Genomic DNA, 13,507 nt, shown 5'->3' on the forward strand with positions numbered 1-13,507 from the left:
TCATTACTGTTATCAAATTCCTGGGGTTTTCTACAGTGTGAAAAACTATTTTTTATAATTTTGCTTATTTATTCAGTACTTAATATCAATTGATAATCTTTTTCATGTATTCTGTGATTCTTATTAAATCTTACTTTTTCTGGCATGCTGCAGACTCCAACAACACAAAAGCTGGTGCCCCTGTAATTTTATGGTATGCCGGCTAGTGCAAGGGAATACTGTAGTTAACATAAATGTATATTTTCTCTTCTTATCAAGCTACAAGATAATTAAATTGTGAGAAATCCGTCTGAAACAGATTTTTAGTTCTCAGCTTATAGAGACAATCAGGATTTCTGGTAGCTCTACACTAACTATAACAATTTGGCTAATCGGAAAAAAATCTATAGCCAAATGGGAAAAAAGTAGCTGTTGTGCTAATACTGGCAGCTAATTTGTATTCTCAGCCATCACCATGACATATATAAAACCGAGGAGATACATTAATTGGCACTTATAGCTGAAATTTATTTGTTTGAGTTCAGTGAGCATTTATTGTTTTATTTTGTTCTGAAATGAATAGAAAGTGTTTTGATAAATGTAGTTTAATCATATAAAAAAAAAATAGAAGAGATTAGTTCTTACAAGAATAAAAATGCATGGTAAACACATTAAAATAAGAGGAATATTTGATGGATTTCCAAGAAAAAAATAGTTATATGGCTTTAAGAAGGCAAACTTAAGCACCAGTGGGGGTTTTTTTTTTTGTTTTTTTTTTGTATTTCACGACAGTTATTTAGTGTGCGGAACCATGCTCAAGAATCTCGTAGACACATCACAATTTTTTCTTGAGGATGACATGGGAAAACAATAGACAAGATAGATGGAATAACCAAAATGCAAGCAAAGAAAGATCCTCAATAGTCTGCCAGACAAGAAACTGATAAATTTAATTTGAATCATAGACTGAATGTTAGTATATTGCTTTTAAATGTCTGAAAAGTATGAGTTTGTATAGCCGTCGGCCAAGCAAAAAACTTAATACTGAGAACAGAAGGGGGGGGGGGGTGTTTGGTTCTGTTAACAAAAAGTAATCCGAGGTACCTGGTTTTTCCTGTTAGATATGAAAATGGAAGTGTTATAGTGTGGGAGTTTCTTTGCTAACATGTGAAAAATTTCATGTCCCAACTGTGCCTAATGAAAAACTTCATGTATAGATTTCATTGCAAAGATCACAAAAATGACCATAAACATATTCCAAATGTTGTTGGATATTACCTGAAAAGCAAAAAGTAAAAGTTTCTGTGGTTGGTGAAGCCAGAAACTTGACATGAATTCTATCAATAATTATTAGATTAAGCTTGATGAAAGAGTCAGAGCAAGAAGCTATTCAAGTTTATGCATTTTTCTTTAATTGTCTGAGAGTAGAAGGGGAAAATATATTCATTGACCACATATTCACGTTCACTATGTCCATGCCAATGGCAAGTGAAATGCTTTTAACATGAGATTTCCACTAATTGAGTATGGAATTATTCTACTTATTTATAATTAGAGCTTAGTTTATAATTCTATGCACTAAAAAAGATGCTCTAAAAATATGCAAATATGCACTTGAAAATGCAAAACTATGCACTTGAAAATGCAAAACTATGTAGTTAAAATACCAAAATGTGCACTTAAAATACCAAAATGTGCACTTAAAATACCAAAATGTGCACTTAAAATGCCAAAATATGCATTAAACACCCCAGAATATGAAATCTTGACTAGAAATCTTGAAAAGTCAAAAATTCCAAAATATGTACAAAAAAATGAGAAAATATGCATTAAAAAAAATCACCATGCAAAAAAAAGCAGACGTGTTTTTAAAAGGCATCTTTTCTATTTCTTAGTGCATATGTATTCATTTACAAAAAAATATCCCCTCATATACAAATAACTTCTACATATTTATTCTGGCATTTTTTAATTTTTAGTTTGTTGTAGTTGCTCGATAACGAAACTACCAGTAACAAAAGAATTTAGACACTATTTCTAAAAAAAATGTAACACTTTGATATATCTCTAGAAGTAGCCTAAATATAAAATGGTTAATATTCGTAAAATGCTTTATAAATATGTATTTAACTCACTAAATTTCACTCTCGGGATAAAAAACGATGTTATAAAAATATTATGAACAATATTTGAAAAATTATAAAAAAAATTGAGTGAACTCTTAAATAAACCTTCAAAAATATGCACTTATACTGAAAATTCTTTGATTTTACGCATTTATATGCATTAATGTTTAAAAAAAAATATATGAATATGCACGTATGCATTTGCATATAATCTGGGTCCAATTAATAATTATTCATAATTATCCATCACATGACTGATTTGATTATTTATTATTTGTTTGTTTGTGCCAAAAGACTTTCATCTTAAGATATAAATGATTTAATTTTTTTTTTTGATTTCACAAGATGTATAGATACATATTTTTTTTTATAATAGTTTGTAATGAAATTCAGTGTGTTTCAGTTTCATAGAATAGATTTCATTAAAAAATACAAAATTAAAGACACATTTATTGTTGTCATAAGACTTTTGAGTGCTACTGTATTGGTAGTTCTATAGAATGTTCACTTTTGTTTTTGTGTGTTTTTTTTTGTTAAAATCTAAAGTTTTATTTTTTGATATCTGAGTGTGGAAACATTTTTATTTAGGGTCTTATTGAGCAAGTTGGAGGCTCTGAAGCAGAAATTGGGAGTATTGCATTAGATATAAAAGAGCTACAAGAAAAGATAGCTAGATCATTGTGCAGAGGTTCGTTAACATCAGTACTTTCTTTACTTATTTTCAAAATATTTTGAAAAGAGTTTATTTGCTCTGCACAAAAACAACCTTGGTTTTTTTTCTTTTCAAGAAACAACTCAAAAGTTTCACGTTTATTATGAGTGTAATGTGATGATCATGGGCCCCCACAATGGTAGGGCTGACAAGGCCTGGGATAATTACCATCATTTTTTTTTGTTTTTTCATACCATAAATTTACTATAGAAGGGTCCATGAAAAGTCTGGCTTGGGGGCCTGCCGAAGATTCCAGCCTATGGGTTTTGCTCCAGGATGTGGGAGGGGGGGGGGAGCATGGTGATGATATTGTATATAACAAATATCTTGTGTCATTTACAAAACACGTGCTCAGATAAAATTGGTTAATTTTTTTCATCAAGTAATATGAAATACTGATTTTTAATCACAAGACTAATTTGATATCTGTGAGCTGTTACTTTCTTATTTAAGGGATTATGGATCCTAAAAACTACTAATATGGTTAATTTTTCATGATGTTCTGTAATTTGTGGGAGACTATTTCTTCGTGATGTTTATGGTGACCACCTTCATGCTGACTGGGAATCCTTCTTAGACTTTATCACCAAATCTAGTTTCTCACAAAAAACTCTCAGATGCTCATCATAAAAAAAATTATGTCCATAAAAGTTTGACGTGCGTTGGTCAGAATGAAGTCAAGTGCCTGCATGTACAAAAAAGAAAAGGTTAATATAGTTGTATCAACCTTTTCTTTTTTCATTAAATACATTGTGCAGGAATAAACACAGATTTGATTGAAGTTTTCACCAAATAGCAGGTGTTTTCCACCAAATATTTGTTCTTAAGTTCACAAGCAACCAATCAGAATGTTGCTTTCAGCTTATATGCAGGCACTTGGCTTCATTTTCACCAAAACATCAGACTTTTATGGACATAATTTTTTATAATGAACAACTGAGAGTTTTTGTGAGAGACTAGATTTGGTGACCAAACCTAAGAAGAATCTCCAGTCACTATGATGGTGGCCCCATCAACATTACTGAAGAAATAGTCTCCCACAAATTACTGAACATCATGAAAAATGATGGTTTCATAAAATCTATCTTGCCTTGTGGTCGCAATCTGATCCCAAAAAGTCATTATTCTCTAAAATCTATGCAAACAAATGTCATGTATAGAACACTTTGGATGTTTAGATAACACCCTGGTCTATCAAAAGAAATATGCTGCTTGTGTTTGGAGGCAAGCAAACAAATTTTGTTCATGGTTCTCAAAATTTAATGGGAAGTGCAAGCCAGGTGCATTGTGAATAATCAGCATAATACTGTATTGGTCAATTTTTTTTCAAGAATGGAAATAACATTGTACTCCAGGTTGAAACTGTAACTAATCTGCAAAAATAGAACATGTCATATAAGTCTTTTAATTTCATCTTCAAATTGCTGAAAAATGCTCATGTGTACAGCTTTCTCAGTTCATACTGTAGTTTCTTAAAAATTGGTGTAATGTCTTTCAAATGGCATTTATGTTTGACCAAACAATTCTTACTTGGGTTGGTTATCATTTGATAATTGTTACCATGTCAGCAATAATATTGTGATCATGCTTGAATGGTCAAAAACTTCCATCTTCGTTTTATGGTCTCACTGCTTTTTGAATTAAGGAAGAAATACAGTCAAACCTCTCTTTCTCGAAAACTCTATTTTTCAAAAAATTCTATAACTCAAAAAATGAAAAAATTCTTGCATTTGCTGCAGTTAATCAGTGCATTTTTACCTCTCTGTCCTTAAGTAATTTGTGGAAAACTCTCTATTTCGAAACCAAAGCCAAATGGTGGTAAAGAGAAAACACAGGAATCCTTTTCTTTTGTGCAAACTCTGGCTTTTCTCCTTAGGTTAAAGAAACTGATAAGAAAGGTTATTCATACTATAGCCCATTGTGTTGTGATGGATTTTGTCAATCATAGACGGATACTATAATTGACAGGGGATCAATACCATGTGGATGGCTTGTTTAGCATGGCGAAAAGTCAGCCAACAGCCAATTCAAAATCTCTTCAAGAAAACTGTGGGTTTGAACCAGTCATCTCAGTGATGAAGGATCAGATCTAGTGGTTCGCTTGAATTTCAAAACATTGGGGCATTACTAAAACACACTTGAATGCTGAAGATAGAAATTTCATTCATTTTTTGATTTTGTGGAAATAGATCAAATTCACTATACAAATTTACAGCACCTTGACTGAAATTGAAATTATTGGTGAATGTACATGTACAAAAAGACAGAAGAAGGTGATTCAGAGAAACTAGAACAAGTAACAGTGAAAACTGTCGAACATTCTGCAAAAATGCTGTGTCATTTTCTGGAGCAAACTGAGAAGATAGGGCCCAAAATATTTACCGCTTTTGCTAGAAAAGACTGGCTCAAAGAGAAAAAAATATGCATACCTCATTTAAAATATTCCGTATGCTAAGCTTATGGATTATTTTAAATAAGGTATGTAAATAAAACTGAATTGAAAAAGAAAAAAAAACAGAACATATTTTAATGTATTTCCATACAGTGTGATTGAACATTGAATGTGTAATTGATTGTGTAATCATTAATTTCTTTAGTATGTAGTAAAATACAGTACGGTATTTTTTAGTTTTTATCAATCGAATTTTTTGCCTTTTTAAAAATTTTTTTTATAACATCATCATGTATTCCCAAGAGATCTTTAGATCTGTCCAAGAAATTTGTTAGTTTTAGTAGACACACACATAGTTAGTGTGTTAGTAGACATCCATGCCCGAACTGGGATTTGAACCTAGGCCTGCACAGTCAGAAGCTAGCTCCCTGACCACTTGACTACCAGGCAGCGAGTTTTTGACATGTTTTCCTTTCTTACCAGAAAAAACTCTATGTCTCAAAAAAAAATTTCCATCCCATCAGTTTTGAGATAGAGAGGTTTGACTAGTTTAAAAAGTATTTATGAAGCAATTATCTCTCTGCGAGTTGCAGTTTATAATTCCTCAAAAAAGTCGCATTTATTGTTTTATTGAAAATTTAATTCTTACTCTACCACTACACTTCTCAACCGGTGCTCTGGGTGCACTTCCCAAGGTTTCCACTACTGTTTGAGAAAATGAAATGAAATGAAAATGAAATCAGTAAATTTGATAAGTAAATGAAAAAAGATGCCTACTTCATTCCTCCATAGAAATTATGTACTAAAAAGGGCTCAGCGAGTCATAAAAGATTGAGAACCGCTGCTCTACCGCATTGATCACTCATAGATGATTGAACAGTTTAAGGGTCAAGGAATCTGCATTTTTCACAGAAAATCATGTTTCTCCAAATTCCTGTGCGTTGAGGTATTTTTACATTGATTGTTTAGTATTATTGTCTACTGCAGGGGTGCACAACCTATGGCTCATAAAGGTTTCATAATATAAAGTATCAGTACACACAAAATGATAAATACCTAGGGCTGATTACATTTCCTTCATAAAAATACAACAAATAGGTATCCATGCAAGACATTGCCAATTATCACCGAAAAATTGTCAAAGACAAGTAAAGTTGCCTGCTATTGCTGAAATTATTGAAAAATCACTAATAGCAGGGAAATAGATAGCTACTCCAAGTCGCAATGGATTAAAAAGCAATTCACTAAAAAACAGTATATGCGTGACAAACATGTGAATATATTTATATGACTACAATTAATTATGATAGTCATAATTGTCATAATATAATTTATAATCATAATTCCTGATTCTAGTAAGCCTTATTGAAAATACTGGAAAAGAAACAGGACATTTTTTTAATTGAAAAAAATAGTTGGGATGATCGAAATTACAGGATGCACGATTAAAATGCAGGTCATGTGAACACCCTATACATTTATGTTTCTGGCTCACGTACAGCAAAAATAACACATATCTGGCCCACGTACAGCAAAAATAACACATATCTGGCCCACGTACAGCAAAAATAACACATATCTGGCCCACGTACAGCAAAAATAACACATATCTGGCCTGCAGACTGAAAAAATGTTGTGCACTCCTGGTCTATAGTATTTTTAAGAAAATTTCTCAACTTATGTACAATAACCATAGCCCTCACAAGGGTGGGCTGAAAGAGCTTCAGCTCTGGAGCCTGGGATGATTCTCATCATTTTTGTTTTTCCACACTGTAAATTCACTACATAGTGGGAAGGCTCCAGGATGTGGCCGCCATGATAATAGCATTCTTTTTAGGAAAACGTTTGGAATTTTTATAAATTCTTTTTATATCATGGGTTTTGCAGAATGGGAAATGTTCCATTAACATAAATAGGATAAGATCTATTTTCATTAAAACTATGCAAAAACTGGTGCATTACTTTTAATTTTTTATTTTATCTTATTTCAGGTCTACAACTTCCAATACACCACCAAAGTTCTCATTCGACACAAAATATCCTATCATCAAAGTTATCACTTGAAAATGAAAAAGAAAACAATGTTATGCGGGACCCTAGTTGTCATTCTATTGGAAGAGATGATGGGGATGAGGAAAAAATCTATAAATATGGTAGCAAAATGTTTGCTAGTGCTCGAACCCGATCTTTTTCCCCTATCAAAAGAGATTCTCAAGGGGAAAATGAGTCTAAAAGTGCAACTTGTTGATGCTCCTGGCTCATTCCTATGCAACTGTGTTTTTTTTACCTCGTGTATTCCCTTATACAGTCGGAACCTTTTTAACAAATTTGGAAAAAACTGCAAAAATATTTGTTATTTCCATATCTTCTTGATATGCATAGATAAGCAATACAAAATTCACTGGAAATGGAAAAACTTTGTTGTATGAAAAAAATCTGTAATATCTGTGTTGGTTATAAGCAAGTCCGACTGTAGTATGTATATCTGTGCTGTTATTTTCTGAGAACTCATTCAAACAATATATACTAATGCTAAAAAATTAAAGACGAAAATGTGATGCAAAAGAATTGTCAGGTTATTGAAAAATTAACTTTTTTTCTGATTTGTTGCTTTAGGTTGAATATCTTTGAAAGGTAAAATATATTTTATTTTTTTTTTGTTTTCAAAACTTGTTGATAACAAATTAGTATGGATGCTCAAAGCATTTGTCTCATACCTTCACATAATTTTCCATTTTTTTTCACAAATATAATTTTCATTATCCACAGTGTGAAATATTTTAGTGTATTTTTTCTCTAAATGATAGAAAAATATTTTTCATAGCAGATTTAAAAATGTGATCTATTTTCAATCACACCAAGTATGCAAGGCTGGTTCTGGACATTTTTCAAGTGTAAGCGAATAATGTTTTGGTGATAAAAAAATAACGCTTTCCCTTTAGTTGGCGCTCTAAAAAATTGGCTACCTTTTGTTGACTCCTTCTGCAAAAGCATAGTTTGCAGGATTCTAGATCCGGCCCTGTAAGTATGAATAATGCAAATGAGAATATGTTATTTCTATTGAGTTTGCTAGTAATATTAAGTTATTAACTCCATATCCTCATAATAACTTTCTTGGTTTATTTTGTGGTGAAAGTTTTTAAACAGATTTCCTGTGTTGAATGGCTTAATCATGAAATACAAAGAAAAATTGTATAATCAATTCAGCACGTTCCAGCATCAGACAAAAGATAACTTATTGTTCAAAAGCAAGAGACAATCTATTTCAGCTTTTGGCATAAAAAAAACGAGAATGTGATCTTTGTTTATTATGATTTTTTTAATATGATTGATTTTCTTTATGTTATAAAGTAACTTAGTATTTTTGTTATATACATTTTTTTCCTGTTGAATTAATGTTTTATTTTGGTTAGCTATGGTCTTATAGCTGTATTTTTGATGAATAAAATACAAATTTTCAAGATTTGACTTCATTTTAATAAATATTCATCTTTACGGATTTTTTAATGTATAATTTAATTAATTTGTATAATAAATATTAAATTTTTATGAATCATTTTGTAGAAATTTACAAAGGAAATAAGCATTTTTTTAATGAAAAAATATATATATACATTGCCCATACTTATATATAATACAGTTACATTAATAATGTCATAAGTATTTGCATAAAAATAATAAATGAATTTAATATCTCGACTTTTGAGGTGCCTAATTTTATACTTGAGTGCATCCAAATATTTTTTATTTATATGTACAGGGTGTCCACTTTTATCTTTACCCAATGAGTAATTCTTAAAATGTTAGAGATAACTTCCAATATTTTAAACAAATGTTTCAAATTTCAGCACCCATCGTCCTAGAAGATGTCAAAATTTTTAAATAAAATTTAAGTTTTTATGTGGTCCTTTGTCCTATAAATTATGTTTAATATAAAACATCTGTATGCTCTGACATGTGAAACAAAAAACCCATTCTTTTGGACAAGTCAAGTTGTGAAAAATTAAATTATATGAATTTTAGGTATATGGAAATGCATCATTTCAACCAAATGTTAAGGGGACATATAACAATTGAACATAATAACCTTTTAAGTAGGGCTCAGATTTTCATGAAAGTCGTATTTTGGATATTTTCAAGCTAGCTATTGTATTTTAAGCATTTTCAAGCTATTAGTCTTATTTTAAGTATTTTTGAGCAATTGGTTATATTTTTTGGCTATTTATCACTCAAGGTTTTAATCTTTAGGTATTTCCTGCTGAATTACAATATGTACTTACAATGAATTCTTGTCTTTCTTCTTTTTTGAAAAAAAAAAAAACTTTGCAAATTCCTTTACTATGTTACTGAAGCGAAGCCATGAATTGCACACCTCAAAAGATCTAATTCATTTAGACACACAATATCTTTGAGTTAAATGTGTTTTCATCATGCCATCAAGTCAGTGCTATAACTTCTCTTTTTGTGAGGAGAGGCAATCTTGATTTTTGCGGTGTCTCTCTTCCTTCTGGTGCTGTTTGGTCACGTGGTTGTCATGCTGAACTCACATTGTGAGAGTACAGACTCAAACCTCGTTGGTGGCACAGTGGTGGTCATAAGTTGGTTTGCTACGGTTTTTCCAACTTTGAGGTGCAAATGTGTGTGTGTGTGTGAGAGCTGATCTCCCATTTAAAAAAGTTTCTCTGCAGAGAGCAAGCAGACCTTTAACACGATATGTGCATAACATAAAAGCTCGGGCATAGACTATTTTTCACTTCAAAATATGGAACACAGATGGCAGCATCACTAGAACACGAAAGACAGAACTCAGAGAACATAAATGTGTTAGGGCCACACATAGACCCAGAACACATTCTCGCATGTACCAATTCATTAGAAATTCCCCAGATTAACTAATGAGGTACATGCATGATTAAGTAGTAGTAGCACCTCCCTTGTCACTGTAAACAACTTAACAGTGTTTTTTACATTAAGGTTCGAAGTAAAAAAATTTTTTTTCATTACATTTTGCCACCTTCCCCCCCCCCCCCCCCCTCAGAACATTTATATTTCTGAGCCTGCCTAAATTTAAGTGTTCAGAGAGTAAAAAAGTTGAAGAATTTTCCAGAAATATGGTAAAAGATTTTCTTTACATAATTATAATTTATATGTGTAGTAACTCTGTATTCACCTCTCGGTGAAAGTGGATTAACACATACACACAAAATATTCCTTGAAATTAATTTTTTGAATTTTATGAGCATGATTCCCTTGCTGGCTTCTTGTTAGGTATATTCAGAAAAAAAATGTCCAAAATATAGGAGCAAATTTCGGGAGACAACACGATGTTTGGCACTCATTATTTGGTGACATTGGTGATTTAACACTCGTTATTTGGTGAAGTTGATAAATTAGCATTCGTTATTCGTCGGACTAGCTCTTTAACTCGTGGAATGAAATTTTTTTTCACGAATCGTCGGGATTTAACGCATGACGACCGACGAAAGTAATTTCTGCTGCTTGTAGTGGAGACTTCTTTTTTTAAAAACAAACTGCCTCACATTTGCGCTCTAAAGTTGGTAGACTAGCACTAGAGCTGTGGTTCTCAACCTTTGAAAGCCCACGGCGCGGTAAATCTCTTTTGTGCAAGTGAAAGGCCCGGTCATACAACCAACGAAAAATTAATGGAAAAATGAAACTACGAATCACTCACGGCCCGAAGACTGGGCCATGGTCCAGCAGTTGAGAGACGACTAGAGCAGTATTTCTCAACCGCGGGCCGTGATTGGTTTACCGTTTCATTTTTACCCATTAATTTCCCATTAGTCGTGTATGTATATGACCGGGCTTTCCACTCGCACAAAAGAAATCAACCGAGCCAATGATTTCCTAAGTTTGAAAACCACTGGATTAGAGTAAACTATCTTCAGCTGCACGATCACGGACGTTGTCGTGGTTTCGCGATGAAAATCCTGATGAGGGGGGGGGGGGGGGGGGGGGCGATAATTTAAATAAGGAAAAGTGGTTATCCCAGTCCGATTTTGGCGGACTATGAGAAATCGAGCGCGGGAACTTGCCGGGAAAATCCGAAAATCTATTTTTAAACAAAATTGCCTTTCTCTCTAATTTTGTAAATTTTTCTGGACTTCCGGCAATTCTTTCAAATAGAGACAGGAGGGATTATCGGCTCGACATGTTTGTTCTAAAAACAGCCTGTCTTGGGGTAAAGTTGCGAAAGATAAATATAAAAATTGAATATTTTTGGATTGAAAATTTTCGCGCTCGAATGAAAAAAATATCTATAGTGCTTGCAGAGAGTGAAAAGCACTCATGGTCAGCACGCGCGCGCAAATTTTTTTTCCCAAAACAATATACTTTACAGTACAGTCGGGGGTTACGCAGGATCACGACCACCTAGATAACCTAGGTTATATAGGAGGTCGTGGCAGGATCGACCTTTTGAAGGGGGGGGCTGAAACAAAAATTTTTTTCCTACAAATTTTGAGTTGTAGAAAAAACATTTAAATTAACAGAAAGTGGTTAATATAGCATTTGAACAATATTTTCTTTCGATTTTTTACTTTTTTCACCGAAATATCAATTTTTTTCCTAATTTTTGGTCGACTTGAAGGGACACGAGCCCTCTACGTACGTAGTAGTCAAAGCCCCTCTCACGTAGCCCCTCTAGTCAGCCCCTCTACGTAGTAGTCAAACTACTTTAAAACAGAGGTCTCCACATTCCAAGGTCACGAGATAGAGCGCCCATTCTTCGCCAATACGCATCAAAATTCAATTTTACTCCTCCAAATTTCGTAGAGGAGTTAAAATACTCTCAAATTTTACCTTTTTTTTTTTTCTTTTGAGTTTTTTCTATGTTTTCCATAATAAAATACCGTTCTTTTTTAAAAATATCCCTTAAAATTTTGGAGAGGAGTGAAATTACTCTAAAATGATTTTTTCGGATAATTCTGAGTGTGACTATGGAATATGGGAGGAGAGAGGAAGTGGTGGTGAAGAACGGGGGAGGGGAAATAAAACACGCTCTCTCAGAAAGAATCATTTTGCGGCACGCAGGAACAAATTTTTGCAAACATTTTTGTGTCTTTTTGCGAAATTCCGGGCATTTGGCACGCTGAGTGAGTCATTAGACACTGATACAATACAAGGCAGGTATAAAAAGTATTTAAAAAGTTTCCAAGTACACACAAAATAAATAAATGACAAACAAGTGCTATTTGGCTCAGAAAAAAGCGAAAATACGCTATTTGAGCAGGTTGTTAATTTTGGCTCAGGGCGGAGCAGAGTTCCCACCACTAGTAGCACCATTTTCGGGCAAGAATAATATTTATATATAGAAATTAGCTAACTCCTTTTTTATTTCAATTTCTTTGACAGCACAACAATCTTCTTTTACCGTTTTTCTCAGTATATCAGTAGCGGGTGAGGCCACTGGAGTCCGACCAATCAGATGTTAAGCAGGGTTTTCCTAGGAGCAGGTTTCTACAGCATTTGCAGCGTGGAAACGCTGATTGGTCGAAATAACCAATCGGCATTTTCATGGCGCAGAAATTCTACTCCTTTGAAAACCCGGCTTTTGGGTGCGATTACAGTGCACGCGTGTTTCCGATTCTGGAAACGCGCGTCGTCTCCGAATTTCAAGCTAAAAAAAGTTGAAATTCAGGTTTATAACCAATCGGAGACGACGTGGGTTTCCAGAATCGGAAACACGCGTGCACTATAATCGCACCCTTACCTCTTAGCTGCGCTGGTCGTCGGCAGAGTCATTCCAACACCCCCCTATAGATAAGTTTTATCTTATCTATCAGATTATTGGCTGTTCCTACCCGCTAGAGCAGGCATTTTCAACCCGTTGCTCGCGTGCTCCCTGAAGCACCCAGAGTGCTCGATGCTCGTGCCTGATTTGGTGCTCGCGAGCACTTGATCAACGTTCCAATTAAACACTTTGTACAAATTGTATTCGAGGATTGAAATAATTCTGATTTCATGCATTCGTATGTCAAATTTTCCGTAAGGGTACTCTTTTTTTTTGTGATGAGTAAAGGCAGTGCTCGCGACTAGAAAAAGGTTGAAGATCTCTGTGTGTGTGCTGTAGTGATTAGCGTACCAATCTCTCGATGAGAACATGGGAGAAAAGTCATTGGGACTCGTCTATAAACTGTAGGTACTGTCCCATCAGTCATCTAGCCGCTAACGCAGCGGTCTTCGACTTTTCCTAGTCGCGAGCACTGCCTGTATCCTTCATCAAAAGAAGAGCAACCTTTTTTTCGGCGAGTTTCACGTACAAATGCAGGAAATCGG

The 13,507-nt window shown here is 33.7% G+C and overlaps 1 protein-coding gene across 2 annotated transcripts in view; it reads left to right on the forward strand.

The window, feature by feature from the left end:
* LOC149085489 (BRISC complex subunit abraxas 2-like) overlaps positions 1-8,907 on the forward strand; it is a 43,060-nt gene extending 34,153 nt beyond the window's left edge. The window contains exons 7-8 of one of the 2 annotated variants that reach the window (XM_089233504.1): positions 2,694-2,793; positions 7,201-8,907. In XM_089233504.1, the coding sequence (XP_089089630.1) occupies positions 2,694-2,793; positions 7,201-7,457 (357 nt within the window). In that variant the 3' untranslated portion in view covers positions 7,458-8,907. The remainder of the gene's footprint in view (positions 1-2,693; positions 2,794-7,200) is intronic. The other variant, XM_089233503.1, reaches the window with a different exon arrangement.
* The last annotated feature ends 4,600 nt before the right edge of the window (positions 8,908-13,507 follow it).

This window comes from Pholcus phalangioides, unplaced genomic scaffold (assembly GCF_987345545.1).
Source record: "Pholcus phalangioides strain wild (caught in Gottingen) unplaced genomic scaffold, Ppha-v1.0 ptg000007l_1, whole genome shotgun sequence".
Classification (NCBI taxonomy): Eukaryota; Metazoa; Arthropoda; class Arachnida; order Araneae; family Pholcidae; genus Pholcus; species Pholcus phalangioides.